Source organism: Danio rerio, chromosome 1 (assembly GCF_052040795.2).
Source record: "Danio rerio strain M-AB ecotype USA chromosome 1, GRCz13ab, whole genome shotgun sequence".
NCBI lineage: Eukaryota > Metazoa > Chordata > Actinopteri > Cypriniformes > Danionidae > Danio > Danio rerio.
The window spans coordinates 43,062,501-43,083,015 of NC_141021.1; the positions used below are offsets into that span (position 1 = coordinate 43,062,501).

The 20,515-nt window shown below is 33.1% G+C and overlaps 2 protein-coding genes across 5 annotated transcripts in view; both read left to right on the top strand.

The window, feature by feature from the left end:
* LOC110439949 (GTPase IMAP family member 8) overlaps nt 1-3,027 on the top strand; it is a 4,894-nt gene extending 1,867 nt beyond the window's left edge. For both annotated transcript variants that reach the window (XM_087237446.1, XM_087237447.1), the window contains exons 2-4: nt 1-1,051; nt 2,062-2,118; nt 2,250-3,027. The exon at nt 1-1,051 is cut by the window's left edge and continues 278 nt beyond it. In XM_087237446.1, coding sequence (XP_087093572.1) covers nt 1-1,051; nt 2,062-2,117 — 1,107 coding nt within the window. In that variant the 3' untranslated portion in view covers nt 2,118; nt 2,250-3,027. The remainder of the gene's footprint in view (nt 1,052-2,061; nt 2,119-2,249) is intronic.
* Nucleotides 3,028-3,454: 427 nt separating this feature from the next.
* On the top strand, nt 3,455-20,058 carry htra3a (HtrA serine peptidase 3a). Of its 3 annotated transcripts, NM_001003502.1 has the most exons (10): nt 3,964-4,526; nt 9,128-9,227; nt 10,651-10,873; nt 15,008-15,202; nt 15,299-15,331; nt 16,294-16,408; nt 16,649-16,708; nt 18,236-18,293; nt 18,423-18,518; nt 19,452-20,058. In NM_001003502.1, the coding sequence occupies exons 1-10, from the start codon at nt 4,106-4,108 to the stop codon at nt 19,618-19,620; spliced, it is 1,470 nt and encodes a 489-aa protein (NP_001003502.1). In that variant the 5' UTR covers nt 3,964-4,105; the 3' UTR covers nt 19,621-20,058. The 3 variants fall into 3 exon arrangements, 2 of the variants coding, with proteins under 2 accessions (XP_087091687.1, NP_001003502.1); XM_087235561.1 differs by lacking the exon at nt 16,649-16,708 and having other exon boundaries at nt 3,455-4,526; nt 19,452-20,055; XR_015475712.1 differs by lacking the exons at nt 15,008-15,202; nt 15,299-15,331; nt 16,294-16,408; ... (2 more) ...; nt 18,423-18,518; nt 19,452-20,058 and adding an exon at nt 13,999-14,426 and having other exon boundaries at nt 3,460-4,526; nt 10,651-13,812.
* Nucleotides 20,059-20,515: the final 457 nt, after the last annotated feature.

Below are 20,515 nucleotides of genomic sequence, written 5' to 3' on the forward strand. Positions count from 1 at the left end.
GCCATTTTGTCACTTAATGGACCTTATGCTTTTCTTTTGGTCTTCCCTATCGGTTCCTTTACTGCCAAAGAAATGCTAATGATTCCAAAATTACATAAAGTCTTAGGAGAACAATTCATGAATCACACCTCAATTCTGTTCACACACTCTGATAACCTTGAGTCAAAATCCTTTAAGCAATTTCTAGAGGAGGAAACAGGACCATTGCGGAGCATTATTCTCAGCTGTGGGAATCGAGTGTTCACCTGGAACAACAAAGACAGTTCATCTGTCAAGAAGAGTCTGAACAAAGTCTTACAAGCTCTGAAAGTAACACAGATAAAGAGTGACGATGAAATGGATTGTGCCAATATTAACAATCAAGATGAAAAAATGAGGATTAGAAAGCCAGAACAGGGTCAGCACCCATCTGATAAAGTGACCGGACCTTCAAATGCACAAAAGAAGAGGCCCAAGAAAGACAATACAGATCCTCAGGACAAAACTACTCAACAGGTCAGAGTTGTTGTTTTGGGAAAGACTGGATCAGGAAAAACCTCAACCATCCAGACTCTTTTAGGAAAAGATGCCAAAACCAAAAGCAGCAAATCCCCTGTGTATACAATCAGCAGGCCTGGGGTTAATTTAATGTTGATTGATTCTCCTGGAATTAAAGACGAAACAGAAGTGAACGATTCAATCTCTCAGTCTCTTTCACATGCCACTCCAGGACTGCACGTCATTATGATTGTAATTAAAGTGGGAGAAATTACAGCAGAAACCTTTAAAATGATAGATCACATACACACGTGTCTTGACAAATCAAGAGCACACACACTGATCGTTTTCTCTGGAAAGGATGATCTGGAAGACAAAGATATCGAAGGGTTCATTAAGGAGAATACAGAGCTTGACGGCCTTCTAAAAATGTATGACAAAAGATATCATGCACTGAATAACAAGGACATTGAGGATCAGACTCAAGTAAATCAACTGCTGGAGAAGATTTCTGATATATACCATAAAAACAAAGGTCAATTCATCAAAGAACATGGGAAACGCCAGGAAAAAGGTAAATCTAAGTAATACTAAATCATGTTGCCCAAAACACCATTGCTGATTTGATGTACACACACACACACACACACACAGATAAATATGGCACCCTTACAGGAAATCTGTGGCAAATTTTGAATTGAAAAAAAAAAATATTACGAGTTGTATATTACGAGGACACAGTGCACGTCTTCATAAACCACTGAAATAAACACTGAAATGCCTAGGTAATAATTATGTCATGATACAAATTTGTACATTTGTCATCCTAAACCACCAAAACTGGTACAGACACACACAGATATACTTGTATATATGGTTTATGAGGACTCCCCATAGGCGTAATGTATATTATATTGTAAAAACCACTTATTACTGTATATATGGCATTACCCCACCCCTACCCCTAAACTAAACTTAACCAACACAAGAAACCTTGACCCCATAAAGTATGAATTTTGAGTGTTTTGAATTACAAAGACACAAGTAATGTCCTTGTAAACCGCCTTTAGAGACTATAGGTCATATTGTTTTCATTTTCAATAATCCACCAGGATTAAAATAAAAAAGAGACTTCTTTAAAAAGAGACTAAACATTTGTCTTAGCTTCAAAGTCTTCGAGATTTATTACGTTTTCAGGTCTACCTATGCTCAAAACGTGATTAACATGCCATCAATGGATTTAGGGTTGCACTTTATTATATGAAGTTAACATAAGATACTAGTACTAAGGTCACTACATGGACTAAGATTAGGTTTGGGGGTAGGTTTAAGGATAAAACTTAATTATGTACATGCAAACAAATTTAATATAAAGTGATACCCAAAGAAATCCCCCAAAATATAGAATATAACAAAAAATGTACTGAGCTAAAATATAATACATTCAATTCATTAAAATAATAATGATAAAACTGCCCACCATGTGACAAGGAACATAAGGTTACAGCATTAAAGGTTATGTAAAATTCAGTACAGTATATAAGATTGAGATGGTGACTGTTGTGTGCTTCTTTTCATCTGTAGCAGAGAAATTGCAGAAATCAGAAAATCAAGACAATTCTGAGGGCATATGGATTTAAAGTATGTATTAAATTTTTTTATATTCCAGAAATAATTCTAAACATTATCCAATTAATTGATATTTTCTGATTCACTATGTCATTGATTCTGACTAAACCTCAATCTGACTTTTTGGTTGTCTTCCCTTTAAGGCTTCCAGGAAACATTGGAAAAGAAAGATATGAAGATGTTTTTGTTTTATCAGCTTACCCTAAGTTCCTTTAAGTCTTTGGCGTACGGCGTACCACACATTCTTGAAGATTTCAGCGTGCAACCAATGTTTGTATTCAAAAAATAATTTTATGTTTGGAAATATTCTCTTGTGTTAAGATAAAAAATGTAGTATTACATTAAATATTCTTTCTAAATGTTAACTTCTGCCATAACCTTAAGATTTTTGTATGACAGATTGATCTATATGTTTATTGTGAACTGTAAGTGGTGTCATTTTTGGAAGACAACTTCGCTTCCTCCGGGTGCTGCGGTTTTCCCCCACAGTACAAAGACATGAACTAAAGGTGAATTGAATAAACTAAATTGGCCCTTTTGGTTATGTATGTGAATAAATGTGTATGGATGTTTCCAAGTACTGGGTTGCAGCTGGAAGGGCATCCGCTGTGTAAAACATATGCAGGATAAGTTGGCGGTTCATTCTGGTGTGGCAACCCCTGATCAATAAAGGGACTAAGCCAAGCGAAAATGAATAAATGAAATGTACTAGGGTTTATATAGACAATGTCATTTTTTTCTACCATGTGGATTTTCTTTTTTTTTTTGTACTTTAAATTCTCAGAACAATTTACATTTTATCATGTGAATTGTATTTTATTTTTATTGTATTTTTGTTGTAAATTTTTTGTCTAAGGACTATAATGTTAGCTAAAGTATTTCTGCTATTCAAAAACAAAATTTTTATCTTTCTGATTGTGATCGTTTTAGTGGTGTATTACCTTCAAAGTGTGTCCATTTTTATGGTTTTTTTATGCATTTCATTGCAAGATAACGTGTAAAGATTAGAGCCTGGAGTGAATTAACACCAATTTTATAACCATTTTATAGTGAACTATCACTAAAACACCCCGTTTGCAGTACTAATATTCACCTCAGGATGGAGTATTTTCTCATTTACGTGTTCTCAATCACCCATCTGATTCCAACTGAAAACTGTAAGATTAAATAATATAATTAATAATAATAATAATAATAATAATAATAATAATAATAATTTTAAAAAAGGGTCAAAATTTGCTGGATTGCTGTAATTTTGTGCCTCTGGAAAAACTCTTTTTAAGTAAAAATACAAAATTGGCCTTATGGATGAGATCTCTCAATTAGCCCTGAAAATTTTTGTGACGTTATTGTGTTGTTGTTATTTGTAATTTTTAATGACTTACATTGATTTCAAACTAAATCTCACACTCTTTAGCTGTGATTATATTGGCCATTGTTATTTAATTTAACAAAAATCTAATTTTAAACAGTAATTAAAAAATACAAACGTCAGCAAGATTATATTAGAAATAGGCCTATTTATACGTCCTGTCTTCTCTGTCTTTGGATTTTGAGCTCTATTTGAATATTCCTGCTATGTGTCAGCTGGGCTTGATCTTTCCTAGACTGTTGAGTAATGTTTGTCTCTTCATAGCTCCTACTATGTGTGAGTGGGTTTAGTCTACGAAAAGACTGAGGTGCAGAGACTTGAGTGCGTGTGAGTCTGTGCGAGAAACCGGGCTAGATTAATCCAGGACTGATATTTACAATGGTATATTGCACGAGAAGCAGCATCTGAGCCTTTAAGTTTTAACCTCGGGTATTTTACTAACCAACATCAGGGGAGGGATGCTGTTTATGGAAAAATCATTGGAGCTGTGTTTTGCTGCAGTATTTTAGCTTCTTTAAAACTTAATTAGTCAGGGATGATTATTACAAGGATTTAACAAAGCAGGTCACCGAACAAACTAGACAGGACTACCTGAACTGTATATTTCTCTACTCGGAAACAGACGGAATGCAGGTAATTCTGTTAGCTGCAGCAACATTTATCTTTACGCAGGACCTCGCAATTGCAGAGCTGAAGTCGAACTGTCCATCCAAGTGCGATGTGAGTAAATGTCCGAGCCCGAGCTGTCCGAGCGGGTATGTGCCCGACCGCTGCAACTGCTGTCTGGTCTGCAGCCTGGGCGAAGGCGCGCCGTGTGGTCGGAAGGAAGATGTCCTGTGCGGCGACGGGCTGGAATGTAAATTTCCGACCGGTAAACGACTTTCTAAAGGTGTTTGCCAGTGTAAGACCATTCACAGAGTATGTGGTACCGACGGAAAGACCTACGGGAATGTGTGTAAGATGAGGACTGCTTCGCGTAAAGCGCAGCAGCGAAGACTCTCCGTGATAACCCAAAGACACAAGGGCTCATGTGCACCCTCAAGCTCAGGTCAGTCATGGTCAATTTAACTACTTAGCCTACTTTTTAGTTTTTAAATGATAACATCGGAAATCTGGATTTGTGAATAAGTAATTAGTGAATTAAAAATGTAACCATTTTATATTGTAAGAATAGTTTTTTGAAATGTAAGTAAATTTACTTACTATTTACTCACCCTCAAGTGGTTTCAACCCTTTATGAGTTTCTTTCTTCTGTTAAACACAAAAGAAGATATTTTTAAAAATGTTAGAAACATGTAACCATTGACTTCAAAAGTATTTGTTTTTCCTGTTGATGTCAATGGTTACAGGTTTACAGCTTTCTTCAAAATATTCTCTTCTGTATTTGACAAAAAAAGAAAAAAAAAGGAAAAAAGAAGATCTATTTATCCATGTTTCAACTTCATGTTTTACATTTTATGAGATTTAACTTGTCATTTTAAGTCAGTTTAAAGTAATGTATAAGTTAAAATACCTTGTAAATGGTTTTCTTTTGATAAAACTTAAACATATGGTACTAAATTATTTATTATCTCTTAGTGAGGAGAAATTCTATATGAAACTGTAAACTAAATAGCTGCATATTCATAAGCACATTGAATTTAATAATGTATTCAACCTTGAAGTTTCAAAAGTTTCCAAAAGTATTAGAAAAATGTGTCTACATGATGTACACTCACTGGGGAAATCCAATCAAACCTGTTGCATGCAATAGGATTTTCCCCCTTTTTATGTTGCTGGCTCCCATGTTGAGATTACAGCTTGAAAACAAGTAAACGGTTCTATGCACAAAAAGAAACATCTTTGTTTAGACCAGTGGTTCTCAAACTGTGGAACTAGTGGTACACAGGCTTCCTTCTAGTGGTACGCGGATAAATCTAATATGTCATATGTACATGCTACATATATTTAAATTAATTATCAAAAATGATTTGTATACGAATATGACATAAAGCCCATATTTATGAGGTCCAGTCAACATTTCCAGGTGCTGATAAACCAGGAGTCATTTCTTTTTTTACTTTAAGAACAGTAACCTTCTATTTTTAGCTTTTAAAAGCACATTTTGATTTAAATGTTCTTAATAATAGGAACTAATATGCCTCGTTTTTGATCTGTACTGAGCTTTAGCTGCTTTACTAGACCTAATACGCTCATTTCAATACTGCTCATTATGGTGGTACTTGCAAAGACAACTTTTTTTCTGAGGTGGTACTTGATGAAAAACGTTTGAGAACCACTGGTTTAGACTATTTTTTAGTTGATGATGCGTCTATAGTTGTCAGTCCAAGACCAGATGCCTAGTTACTAATAGGTAGTGGTAACTACCTATTACCATCACTTAAAAAATAATAAATAAATATAAGTAAACAAATAAAATATATAAAAAATAACTATAATGTCCAAAGGGGACCTTCAAAATAAAGTGCTAGGAAATATTAATGATTTTCTACTAATACTCTAATGACTTCTAGTGATTTCTAGAGAGCATCAAGGTATAGTGTTGCTGAAATGACTTTGCATGAAACATAATCACACTAATTCACTGACACTGAGTCAGTCGGCTGTAGCACTGCTGTTAAATCTCCACTAACTTTATCTTCCTGTGTGATTAAGACTTCTTGGAATTTCACACTGTCTCCAGCTGCTTTTGTCAGTCTAAATTGAACATAACCTTTATTTTTTAAATAGGGGACAAATACTTTAGGCCTGGACATTGTGCTTGCTAGATTTGTCTAAATGTCAGTGTGCTTTGGATGTTTAGTGTGATGTAGACTCTCACTTCCTCTTGCTATTCCTGAAGTTATTTCACCCAGCGGCAGAATATAAACACCATTTAAATGTAGCTTTTTGCTCATTTCTACGGAATTGCAAAACAAAACACGAACCAATGTTTATAGGTTCTATCCAAAGCTTTGGGAAAAAGGAAACAATTTCCAGCCCACGGAACATAAGGGAAGTATTCAAAGTGACACACCTAGCAGATGCAGTGATCCAGATTATTACAATGGATGTCTTAAATCTATTCAACTTCATATACTCTTAGGGAGCATCACAAGCATGTACCTTTTCAAATATTTAGTGCAACGCTGACAGCTGATGAAGTTGAATAATGAAGATTAAGTTCTGTTTCACACAATCTTTCAGTGGTGAAAAGAGTACTGAAAAATTATACTGAAGTAAAATACCATTACTTACCCAAAGATGTATGGCAAGTTAGTATAGTAAAGTTATCTGTTGTAAATATTACTCAAAGTGTGAGTAAAAAGGTGGGTAACACTTTATTTTGATGATCTATTTAAGTATTAGTGGACTGTCTGCTTAATGTCAATACTGCTCCTTCAACAGACATTTAACTGACTATAAGAAACTTTGCAAGTACATGTCAACTCACACTAACCCTAACCACAACCCAAGTTTACTTATAATCTATTGAGAATTAGTTGACATGTAGATGCAATGTAACTTATATTCAGCAAACGGACCATCAAAATAAAGTGTGACGAAAAGTCGCCCTTTAAAAAGTACTTAAGAGTAGAGTAAAAGTATATGTTGTTATTATATTAGTACGAGTAAAAAGTAGCCATTTTAAAAGTACTAGTGAGAATTATGATGTGAGAGGTTGATCCATTTACATGCTATCCACAGAAACACATGTGTGTGTGTGAAAACGTAACATTCTGTAGTACATTTAGTGATTGTTTAAAGTCATTTGTGCCTACTTGGGTACCTTTAATGCTTCCAAACTGTACATAATTGCTGCATTTATAAATCACCCATGTCTTGAGGTTGTTCTGTAAAGTGCAATGTTTCTACATGCAATTTGATTGAATGGGAATCATAAGACTGTTCATTCTACTTAGCTAATCAAATATAAAAAATACAAGTAAAACGTAAAGTAGTGACGGCATGTTGAAGGAAAAGAGTGGAGTAAAAGTACGGATAGAGTAGGTCTGCTCGATTATAGGAAAAATCCTAATCACGATTATTTTGGTGATAATTGTAATCACGATTATTCAAAACGATTATAAGTTTAAGTCAAATTATTCACCCTTCTGTGAATTTTTTTTTAATAAACATTTCCCAAATAATGTTTAACAGAGCAAGGAATTTTTCACAGTATTTCCTATCATATTTTTTCTTTTGGAGAAAGTCTTATTTGTTTTATTTTGACTGGAATAACATCATGTTTAAATATTTTGATTGGTCAATAGTATTAGCCCCCTTAAGCAATATATATTTTTGATTGTCTGCAGAAGAAGCTACTTTTAAACAATGACTTGCCTAGTTACCCTAATTAAGACTTTTAATCGCACTTTAATCTGAATTCTAGTATCTAGAAAAATATGTTGTAAAATAGTCTATACTGTCATCATAGCAAAGATAAAAAAAAATCAGTTACTAGAAATGAGTTATTAAATCTATTATGTTTATAAATGTGTTGAAAAAACTTCTTTCCATTAAACAGAAAATGGAGGACTAGCAATTCTGAATTAAACTGTATGTACAGTTATTTTCTTCCCAGTAAATAAGGAAAGGGAAATTAAGACAATAGAATAAAAATATGAAACAAACTGCTTTAAGCTTCTTTACTGGAAGTCGACAGCAGGAATTTTGCGCGCTGTCACTTTAAGAGCAGCGCGGTTCTGATTAATGGTTTCACTTTTACTTGTCTTTTGATTCTCATCTCGTTTGTTTATTACGCAAATGAGGGTTAATATGAATAATCACTACACTGCGTTTTGACACAAATGTGCATGTATTTGACTATTACAGCGCTCACATTAAGATGACTTTAGATGCTCATCTCTGAAGCTGAGTGCACACACACAACCGCATGCGCTCTTTCGCGCTTTTAAAAACACGATTGATTCAAATCAATGAATTCCCGCATCCCGTGCTGTACAAGTTACATTACAGTACATGCTTTTAGTCATTTTCACATGAAACTGAGCAACAAATGTGTACAACTGGAAAGGGGGTGTATAATGGAATAACCGTTTTATCTCAATGAATGTTTTTTCATAATTGTTAAAAGCCGAAATCGAAAACGAATTTTTGATTAATTGCACAGCCTTATGATAGATCACTAAAAAGGTATTAAATTGAAAGTAAAAGTACTCATTTTAAAAATTACTTAGTAAAGTACAATTCCTAAGAAAAAAAAATACTTCATTACAGTAATTTGAGTATTTGTTATTTGTTACTTTACACCACTGATTATCAGTGTTGAAAACAGTTGTGCTAATTGTATAGAAACTGTGAAATTTCAACACAATCTCACAACAATTCGTAACCTTTTGATTTAGTGGCTAATTGGTATGAACACGCAAGATCTCAGTCATACAGTTTTGTTTGATTTGATCATCTCCCAATGACGTTTGGGTTTAGGGGTGGGATTTGAATTAGCCACTAAACTGACAAAACAAAAAATAGGTACATTTCCTCATGAGATTAGGCTGGATATATACTGTATCTAAATGTTTGGAAAAATAAAGATGAAACTAGTTACTAAAAATCAACAGTTATTATTGCTAATACATCCCAATAGCCTTCATATCTGGCATATCATACTGCCATTGACATGAATGCTTCTTGTTGCTAGTACAGATCCTGCGCATCTGAACAGCCCGAGGTACAAGTTTAACTTCATCGCTGATGTGGTGGAGAAGATCGCCCCTGCTGTGGTCCACGTCGAGCTCTTCCTCAAGTAATTACGATTGTCCTCTTCTGTATTCCTAGCTGTGTCGTTCAGGTGATGTTTGAACTGGTGTATTTGGTTAGCAATTTTTATATCTGAATATTGGCACCTGATTGAAGACTCACAAAGAAAGGTGGTTTTATATAATGTTGTGTAATGGTGGGCTGTTAGATGCCTTATTCTGATTGGCTGATGAACAAGTAGGGAATCATTTTCAGATGAACTCACGGTTTGAAATACCATTTGCTCATTTCCAAATCAGGGATAGGGTTATCCTTTTAAAAATAACAGTTTTTTTAACTGTAAAATTGCAGTAATTATGTTTTGTTTAGAGGCGATGCAGTGGAGCAGAAGGTAGTGCTGCCGCCTCACAACAAGAAGGTCGCTGGTTCGAGACTTGACAGGGTCAGTTGGGCGTTGGCGTTTTTGTGTGGACTTTTGCATGTTCTCCCAGCATTTGCGTGAATTTCTTCTGGGTGTTCCTGTTTCCCCCACAGTCCAAAGACATGCGGTACAGGTGAATTGGGTAGGCTAAATTGTCCATAGTGTATGAGTGTGCGTGGATGCTTCCCAAAGATGGGTTGTGGCTGGAAAGGCATCCGCTGCATAAAAACGTGCTGGATAAGTTGGCGGTTCATTCCGCTATGGCGACCCTAGATTAATAAAGGGACTAAGCCGAAATGAAAATGAATGAATTAATGTTTTTTCTGAATAAACTTCCATTTGTATTACAGCAGTTTTAGTACAGTTACCATGGTAAAACTATGATTTCCAAAACCATTTTCATATGAATGAAGTTGTATGAATTCTTACGAATTAGCTGACTTTTCTTGTGGTATAACCAAATGACCCTGTCCACAATAGCCAAAAATCTAATCAAATCAAAGAAAAAGGCTTTGAGTGAGATGTGTCAGAAATTAATCCCACACACAGCAATGATTTGTGGACAGAAAAACCTGACAAATGTCTTGATGTCTTGAATTACAACATCTGAATGATGTCTTTATATGCAGTAACATCTACGCAGTGAAACAAGGTTATTATTATATTACAATGGGAATAACTGACTCTGTGATCTATTGCGTTGTTAGAAAATATTGCACACCTGAGGGGTAATGGCAACTCTGCTTTGCTTTGTAACCAAATCACCACCTAGGGTGTGCATTATATTGCAATAATTAGATAATAATTAATAAAAATAATATTAATAATAATTAGCTTGTTGTCAGTTATTCCATACGTATTGCATTAATATTTTCATTTCACTTCATAGGTGGCCAACGGTTGCTTTGGTATCATATTTTCAAGTTCTGTAATAATAGTTAAGCAATGTGGGTCGAAAAAGGGTCACTATGCATTCAGCAAAGTGTATTCATATAAACTTTGCAAGCAATCTTCATTAAATAATTTTTTTTTTAATGTGTGTATCCAGCCATCCACTCTTTGGCCGTCACGTACCTTTGTCAAGCGGCTCTGGATTCATCATGACCCAGTCTGGTCTGATTGTGACCAACGCTCATGTGGTTGCTAGCAGTGCAACAGTAACAGGCCGCCAGCATCTACGAGTGCAGCTACACGATGGCCAAACCTACGAGGCCTCCATCAGAGACATTGACAAGAAATCAGACATCGCCACGATCAAGATTAACCCAAAGGTGAGAATATTTTTAGATAAATAAAGTCAGTAAATAGACTTTTCAAAACGAGGGAACAGAAACCTCCCAGGTTTCTTTAAAAAAAATCAGCATTTGTGTTCTGAAGATTAATAAAAGTCTTAAAGGCTTGAAAGAAAGTACACAAAATTCATTATCCTGGCATAATATAATCACATTTTACTTATTTAAAACATGTATGGGTTTCTTTCTTCTGTTAAACACAAAAAAATATATTCTGAAGAAAGCAGGAAACCTACAACTATTGACTTCAAAAGTAGTTGTTTTTTCCTACTACACTGTAAAAATCCACAAAAAATTTATATATATAGATACAGTATATGGAAGTTTTTTCCTAACAAAAGGAAAATGAAAATTCAAATGCCTAAAAACATCAAGTAATAAATCAAACTTTCAAAACAACTACCCAAATGATAAATCAAACGCTCAAACGATTAAATCATGTATTTGATATTTAGTTTTCATGAACAACTCAGTAAAATACTGTAATAATTAAAGGACAAATCAAATGCTCACATTATAATTCAAATGGTGGAACCAGTTTCTCCTGTTTACACACAAAGCTGGAAGCTCATGATAGACTGATTACTAGGACTATAAAGACACCTCATTCACACAGACTCTTTGCTGAGTCCTGTTTTACCCTGTGAAGCATTACAAAGCATTTATTCCCTGTTTGTCCTGCCATGTTTTGATCCTTGCCTTGCTTACCGTTATTGTTATTTTGCCTTCTGTCTTGTTACTAATTCTGTGTCTAATAATGTTTTTTCTCTGTTTCAGTTTTTAGTTGTTTTGTGGTGGTTTTTCAATTAAACTATGCTTGTTTGTTCTGATAATGTTTTATTTCTTAGTACCCATTTTTTAGTTTTTTTGTTCACTCAACTTCAGACATTTTAGGTCAGTGTAACTGATGCTTTCATTTAAAAATTTTAATTTCAAATTAAGTAAACAAGTTAAAATTAAAGGAAATAAGGATTATGAGATTTTTTTGTTTACTCAACTTTAGGCATTCCAGTTCTGCAGACAAAAAAATGTTCAGTTGGCACAACTTAAAAAGGTTTTGCTACACAGTAGTTCACTTCTCCAGAAAAATAATAATCTTGTTAACCCAACTAAATGTTTTTTGTATTACTGACAAATAGTTTTATGTCAGTGCAGCTGATGTTTTCAAAAGTTGAATGTACAAGAAAAAGCAAAAGGAAATCAGGATTATTTTTTGTTGGCTTACATTTTTTAACAGTGTATGGAATTCAATGGTTACAGGTTTTCAGTTGTCTTCAAAATATCTTCTTTAGTATTCAACAGAAGAAAGAAACTCTAAAGGTCTGGAAACATTTAAGGAAGAGTACTGAGGAAATTAGTTTTTTTGGGGGGGAAAATATCCCTTTAAGGTCTGATTTGTAATTGCCTTGCTCTCACCATATTTTTTTTTAACACTGGAGTTTCCCACACTATTAGCTTGTTAGTCAACAATGTATATAAAAAGTCTTCCAAAAATGGCAACACCTTTGACTCCTATATCCCATGTTTATGATCGCAGAGGCAGATGGTTTATAGTATCACACAATCTGCTTTGTCTAGACACACTTGGACATTAATGGCAGCCTGACCTACTTATGCGTGTTACTTTATGTTGTGTTATAAGAGGTGTTTTGTTTTCTGATGCACATGGATCTGATTATTGAGATGTGTAAATGCTCCAGTGTAATATTTCTCTAGCACTTTTTGATAGAATATCAAACAGATACTGCCGAGCAGCGACTGCTTTGGAAACAGAAATCAAAGAATGTTCCCACGTCAGAGAGTCTGGAGGGCTCGCAGATGTTTTGTTTCTGATTTTAGTGGTTGATGTCGTTTTCCCATATTTTTTTGCTCTGCAGCCTGAGACGTTTTCCCACACTGCACCCAATTCTGATTTGTTTGTCACATTTGATTTTTAGGACAGACTGTACTCATATTTTTTTTCGAGTAATGAATTCAGACCAGTTTGTTCAGGCGGTCAAATTCAGAAGTTTCCATCAGTATTGGTGTTTTTGTTCACTCACCATCATAGCCAGCGGATCACCGTCTGTTCACATCACTTGAATCATTGTCATGGATCTAATGTTGGAGAACTTTCTGACAAAGTTCTGTAGAAGATTTGAACAAACATTTGTTGTTAACAAAAAAATGGCAGACATTTTCTGTTATGGCCTGATTAAGAGAAATAGAGACTCTATTTTGCAGCAATAACTTTATTAAACAAAAGTAACAAACACAGCCTGTAATAATAAATATTTCCATATGCATAACCCAGGATGGCTTTGGATACACATTTATTAACATCAAAACATTGATGTAATATTTATTTTCTGAAACATTTTAGTTGAGCGTTGATCTAAAGTTCCCTTAATGTTTGCATACACTGTAAATTTTGTAAATTACACAGTATTTAACAGTTATATAAACTGAATTTTACTGTGCAGTATGGAATTATGCAGTATGTTACTGTAGTCTAAAGTTGCCTTGTGAAAACTACTATATTTTACAGTAAAGACATACAATACTGTAAATATATTCACAGCAAGTTAAATTGTGCTATAAATACAGTCTTTATCTGTAATTGATTTACAGTATAGTTTCTGGTGAACTAAACTGTAATATGAAATGAATTTTATGCAGTATGTTACTGTATTTTAAAATTTAATTGTAAAAACGAATGTATATTTTATAATAAATATAAATGCAATACTTTAAACACATTTACAACAAGATAAATGGTGCTGTAAATACTGTATTTTTACTGTAATTGAGAGAACAGTAAGTTACTGGCGAACTGCTACCAGTAAAATACTATAAATTCTACAGGAAATTGTTAACAGTGCAATTAAAATTGTTTAAAAAATTTTGCTCATTCATTTACATGACAAATTTTTTTATGGGTGCTTGAAACATGCAAACTTTTGAAAACAATGTTTAATGAAGACGATTTTGAAGATAATATTGTTATCATCTCTATGTAAACTACAAAAATGCTTTTTTGTGTACTTGGCGTTTCTTTACATGGGAACATGCATAAAAATACTTAATGTCCCTTTACAAAGTGACTTCTTGCCTGCCATGTATAGTACAGCATTTTCCCCCATTTTTGCAACATTGTTTTCTACAAACTGTATGTGCAAAATCTTTGAAAAACCTTTTTATGTTTAATACGTTGTTGTTATATAAACATATTATTTAAATGTGTTTTGTAGTTGATGCTGTATTACAGATAATTTTCCAACATTAACTTATGATTGATTTAAAATCTTTTAAACAGATCCTGTTTTCTTAGTGTTTGGTTAAACTTTTTGCATCAATGTACCACTGAACTGACATCATTTCAAGCATATTTTAACTATCAATGTCACAAGGTGTCAGGCAAGATAGTTAGTAATATACACTGGGTTCCCACATTTCTTGAAAGTACTTAAATTTCACACATATGGATGGCCTGGTTCTTAAAATTGTCTGAATTAAATTTGAAATAATGATGTTTTATTTCAACAATTACTTGAAAAAACTAAAAATCTAAAATGAAAAAACTTTAAATTTAGATCTTATACAATAACACTGAAATATAACGGACATTTATTTCAGAAAGCACATTTGAATATTAACATTATTAAATTCAACCAATTTTGTTAAAGTTCTTTGAACATGACTTTTTAAAAGGGTCAAAATTTGTGAAAATTACTCTGACATGTTTAACATATAATAATAATTAAGTTAGTTGTTTAGTACAGTAAAGACTTTCATGGCGCTACATATGCTGTGGTATGAGTTACAGAGGTTCTTAAATTAAAATTAATGCTGCTTTGAAAGTCCTTGGATCGGCTGTTCATGAAAGCATAGAAACCCTGTATACAATAATTCAATAAAGTTATTATAAAGCAATGTAATGGTGATTCATTCAAATGATGTGAGTGGTGTAGAATTCGAAGACTACTACTCTTAATACTGTCAAAACACAACCATATGCTAGTATTTTATTACAAATTAAGCCATTATAAAAACAAATCAGTAATGAACATATTGACTAAATAACTTTCCAAATTAATTACTTTACATGATTTGTTGTGTTCATTTCTCCTGCAGAAGAAATTACAGGTCTTATCATTAGGTCGCTCTGCTGACCTGAGGCCTGGTGAGTTTGTGGTTGCCATCGGCAGCCCTTTTGCTCTTCAGAACACAGTCACGACAGGCATCGTCAGCACAACACAGAGAGATGGAAAAGAGCTCGGTATCCGGGACTCTGACATGGGCTACATCCAGACCGATGCCATCATCAATGTAAGATGAAAGATCATGCTGTTTTCAGGCTTTAACAAATGTTTGACACATAGTTTTAGCTGAATTCTCTTTCTCTCTTTCATAATTAACGGGAAGTATGGAAACTCAGGAGGTCCACTGGTTAATCTGGTAAGTATGGATGATGTTTTACATCTAGAGTAAGGGTGTGTTCACACTTTATATTAGACATGGGATGATAACCGGTTTCAAGTTTTACCAGGGTTTAGAAAAGTCAAGGTTTTAAAACCACCAAAAAATTCTGTTATACCATTCTTAAGGTATATGAAAAGTTTTTATGTGCGCTGTGTTTTTTTTTTTGTTTTTAAAATTGCTTTTTAATTTTAGAGCCGTGGTATTAAATCTTGGTATGTTTATCTAAGGTTAACAGGCCATCAGAAACTTATACCAGCCCATGCCTACTTCATATATTTATTTTTTTAATTAATTAGAATAATTAGATAAACTTGTATAGTGCTTTTTATTTTCATATTTACAGTATCACACATTACAGATTAATATAGGCATAATTGAAAATGCTAAAATTTGCAACAAATCTTTCTTTTTGTGTGTAATGACGTAATTATTGGTGCTATTTGTCTTCTGTAATTACTTTAGAAGTTTTCAACTAATATAAATGCCTTTAGAGTTGGTTTACATATGAATCACAATTTATTTATTTATTTTTGGTTATAAGCTAAGTCATATTTAAAATAGCTACACCAGCATTCTACAAACAGTGTATATCTGATTTTTTATATAATTACTTATTTATCCTTGTGATGTGGCTTTGACACAGTCTACATTGTATGAAGTACTATAGAAATACTTAAGTCCAACAATTGATTTCAGCTCAGATGTTTTGGATGTTCAATAAATTCTGTTGCTAAATATTTGTATGTATAAATATTTGCATCTTTAATTTCTGTCTTAAAAACTACAGCGTGATTGATAAACAAATCAGGATTAAATGTTATTTTGTTTTTGGTCTGCATTAAGGATCAGTACTAGAACTGTGAACACCCCATAAGAGGACACTGGTTAGACACAATTACCTTTTCTTTTACATACCTGTCATTTTTCTGTCATGTTAGGATGGTGAGGTGATTGGAATAAACACATTAAAAGTGACTGCAGGGATCTCTTTTGCCATTCCGTCAGACCGAATCAACAAGTTCCTTGATGAATCTAATGACAAACAGCAGAAAGGTAGAGTAATGCAGTAATTGTGAATGTTTATTTTTATGTTGACATTCAAAATTACTTAATTAAATCAATTGTTAGCTTACAGAAATTTAAATTGAATGAATGCACAAAAAATAATGCTCATTCACATTTGCTCATATGGATTAAACAATGTTTAGGAGTCTCATTTCTTATGTTTTTTCTTACTGAAAAAAAATGGCTACAAAACAAACACATCCTTGGTGTTCTTTACTTTGATTTCAGTCAAGCAAAGGGTAGTCAGGACAAACTACACGCAGTCTCAAGCTATGAGGACTGCCTCAGGTGAGGTAATGCTAGCAAACATCCCTTTGCTAGCTTGCAGTTAGTCATCTTGCTGGCCTGATGACAACAAACATGCAAGTTACAACAGAAACAGCAGCTGGTCTGCCATATAATTCAGTTATCCAATTACTAAACTAGTAAATGTCAGAATGCTGAATTGGGTTTTTAACTTGTTTAACAAGCATAAATAAAAACTGCTTTGCATGAATTTGCTCCACACATGCTACTAGCTAACCGCTGATAAAATATAACTTTTTGCAGCTCTGGAGATTGCTAATTTAAAAATTATAAATAGAAATTATTATTTGTTAGTTGTAAATTTACTTCTATAAGAAGAATAAGAACGTGCATCATAACTTGATTTCACTGTGTAGGACATGTTCCTGGATCAACATCCTATGTTCATCCTGGAACAACATTCCAATCAGCCAATCACAATTTACTGTTTATGTTAAGCTTGTTGTCCAACTTTTAGTCCCCTCTGATTTTCGAATAATTTACAGTTGTGCTTGTGTTTAGGGGTAGGGAATAGATATGGATTACATTTTCGAATAAAAATCGCATTGAACTTGGCAAAATCATGACATGCATCGTGTTACAGAAAGATCCTAACTTTTGGTAACCATGATAATTTAAGTTAGGACCTCATTTGATACAAAATCATTACATAGCAGTAATTTATCTTATCTTAACTACAGACAGAAACATACCCTGGCAAAAAAAAAATAAATAAATTCAACAGCTAATGAAAAAAGATAAAAAATAGAACACTTGTAATTATGTTGTCAAACAATGGAATTACATTGAGTGAGAATAGAATATGAAAAACAAAGATGTTCTGTGGTAAAAAGGCTAGAGACACACAAGTTATTACAGACTGCTTCACAAGATGCTATGACAGTTAGCAGAGGAACTACAACCAGCATTACTGAGACTAACAATACATTTTTTTTATACAAACTGTTTATATTTTTTTTGGCAAACTCATTAGCAGTGTCAGTTGTTTAATAACAGAACAGATAGAACTTGATGGCACAATATTTTGATTTCCTAACTAGAGTTCAGATATGAATTTATAAGATAAGAATACAAATCGAGTTAAGATTTGCTGTAATACAATTTTGCAAAAAATCCTAATTTAACATAGCCTACCATATCTTCAGTTAAGACCTAAGATGAGAATCTTTCTTTGATACGCCCCCAGATTTGCTATTTTTGTCATTCTTTAATATCTGACAGAATCATTATATAGCCTACAGTACACTTTACATCATATTTTATATGTAGCTTATTTAACTTTTACAGCCAACATCATATTCATTGTATCCTGCATCATTGCCTTGTGTATCCATGTTTTCTCACTAACAAATGCCAACTCAGAAACAAAGGAAATCTTGAGTTTTCTAGTTGAATCTACAACTTTGTGTGTTCTTATGTGCATTAATATTATAAATATAATCTTTCCAGCATGACTTAAATGCACAATGACTTTGTAAAAATATCTAAAACTAAGCATTTCTCTTCCAGACGTAAATGTCCCCATGAAAAGGTTTATTGGAATCAAAATGGTCACTTTAACAGAGAAGTATGTTATCTCAATAGGCATCCATTCTGTTAACCTTGTGTAATATTGCCAAGTTTACAAAATAAGCTGATTTCATTTATTGAACATCTTTCATCTCTCTTATTCGTCAACTTCTCTTCTTTTCCTCAGCCTAGTCCATGAATTGAAATGGCATAATCCAGCCTTTCCTGATATTGGAAGTGGGATTCTTGTTCATGAAGTTATCGCAGACTCCCCTGCTCAGAAGTATGTTTGTGTTTGATCTATAAAGAAAAAAGCTTTTTGTAATATTTTATTTAATATTTATTAATGCTGTTACAAAGTAATATATATATATATATATATATATATATATATATATATATATATATATATATATATATATATATATATATATATATATATATATATATATATAAAACATATATTACATTACATAACATGTATACACACACACACACACACACACACACACACACACACACACACATATATTTATATATATATATATATATATATATATATATATATATATATATATATACACACACACACACACACACACACACACACACACACACACACACACACACACACACATACATACATACATACATACATACAGTTCAATTTACAATTATTAGCCCCCCTTTTTATCCAAATTTTATTTTACTTTTTAAATATTTCCCAAATTATGTTTAGCAGAGCAAGGACATTTTCACAATGTTTTTCCTTCTAGAGAAAGTCTTATTTGTTTTATTCCGGCTAGAATAAAAGCAGTTTTTAATTTTTTAAAAAACCATTTTAAGGTCAAAATTAAGGTCTAATGTCACTTTAAGCTGTATAGTAGTGTCTTGAAAAATATCTAGTAAAATATTATTTACTGTCATCATGGGAAAGATAAAATAATTAAGTTATTAGAAATGAGTTATTAAAACTATTATGTTTAGAAATTTGTTAAAAAAATCTTCTGTCCGTTAAAGAGAAATTGGGGAAAAAAATTAAACAGGCGGCTAATTCAGGGGGCTAGTAATTCTGACTTCAATTATATATATATATATATATATATATATATATATATATATATATATATATATATATATATATATATATAAAATCAAATATTCTAATTTAAGATTAATAACATTAAATTCTCCCTTTATTGGTTCGTGTTCACAGGGGTGGGCTTGAATCAGGTGATATTATAGTGAAACTAAACGGCCATCCATTAATGAACACTGGAGAACTGCAGGAAGCGATTCAGGTGGACATGCCCCTCCTTTTGGAGGTTCGGCGCGGTAATGACGATCTGCTTTTTAACATTGAACCTCAAATCCTCATGCAGTGACAATGGCAGAGATGAAACCAGAGGAGAGATATGAAGGACAAGCTCAAAAGAAGCAGAATTATGGCAACTGAAGAGTCCTTCAGTTTCAACTGCTGGATGACAATGTAAAAAAGAAGAGCACAATTAAAATCTGTTAAAAGAGAAATGCAGTAAAGAGCAATAGATTATTGTATCTTAGGGAAATTAATTCACTGTTAATAACTTCATGATATTTTACACTAAGCATCAAAGTGCCATTCTGTTAGGATACACTGCTGAAAGTTTTTGACACTAAGTGCTTTATGTTCATCTGAGATATTGTTGATCACAATAAATACACCATTCACAGTGGTCTTTGCAAAACGCTTTTGTAAAGACAGTTGTTGAAGTTGTTTAAAACATTTTCACAATAATTATGTATTTTGATAAATGGCTATTAAATTCGTTTGAATAATCGTTTTAAAGTGTCTGGCACTGTTTTTTAACCATTTAATTAATGCAATTGAATTAATACTTATAATAATGAATATCAAAATCCCTTAATTCATCTGTATTACAGACTGAAGACTGTAGGTAGGCTTAATTCAGTCCTGAGGTTTTAAAATCTATCATGATGGCAGTATAAGTAATAAGATCACCAGCAATCTGGCACTGGTAGATCGCTGGAAACATTTACTATCATCTGAATTACATTTCTGCCACCAAACTGCACTACATTTCCCATCAGGCATCTCACTCACACATCAGTTCCGGATCACCCCTAATTACGTACACACAGCTTGAAGCTCATCATGGACTGATATGCTGGACTAATTATACACCACACTTTCACACACAGTGCTGAGTCTTGTTGTTTCTTGTTTGCTGTAACATTTCAAAGTATTTTATTGTCTAGCCTTGCCTTGTTTCTGGATTC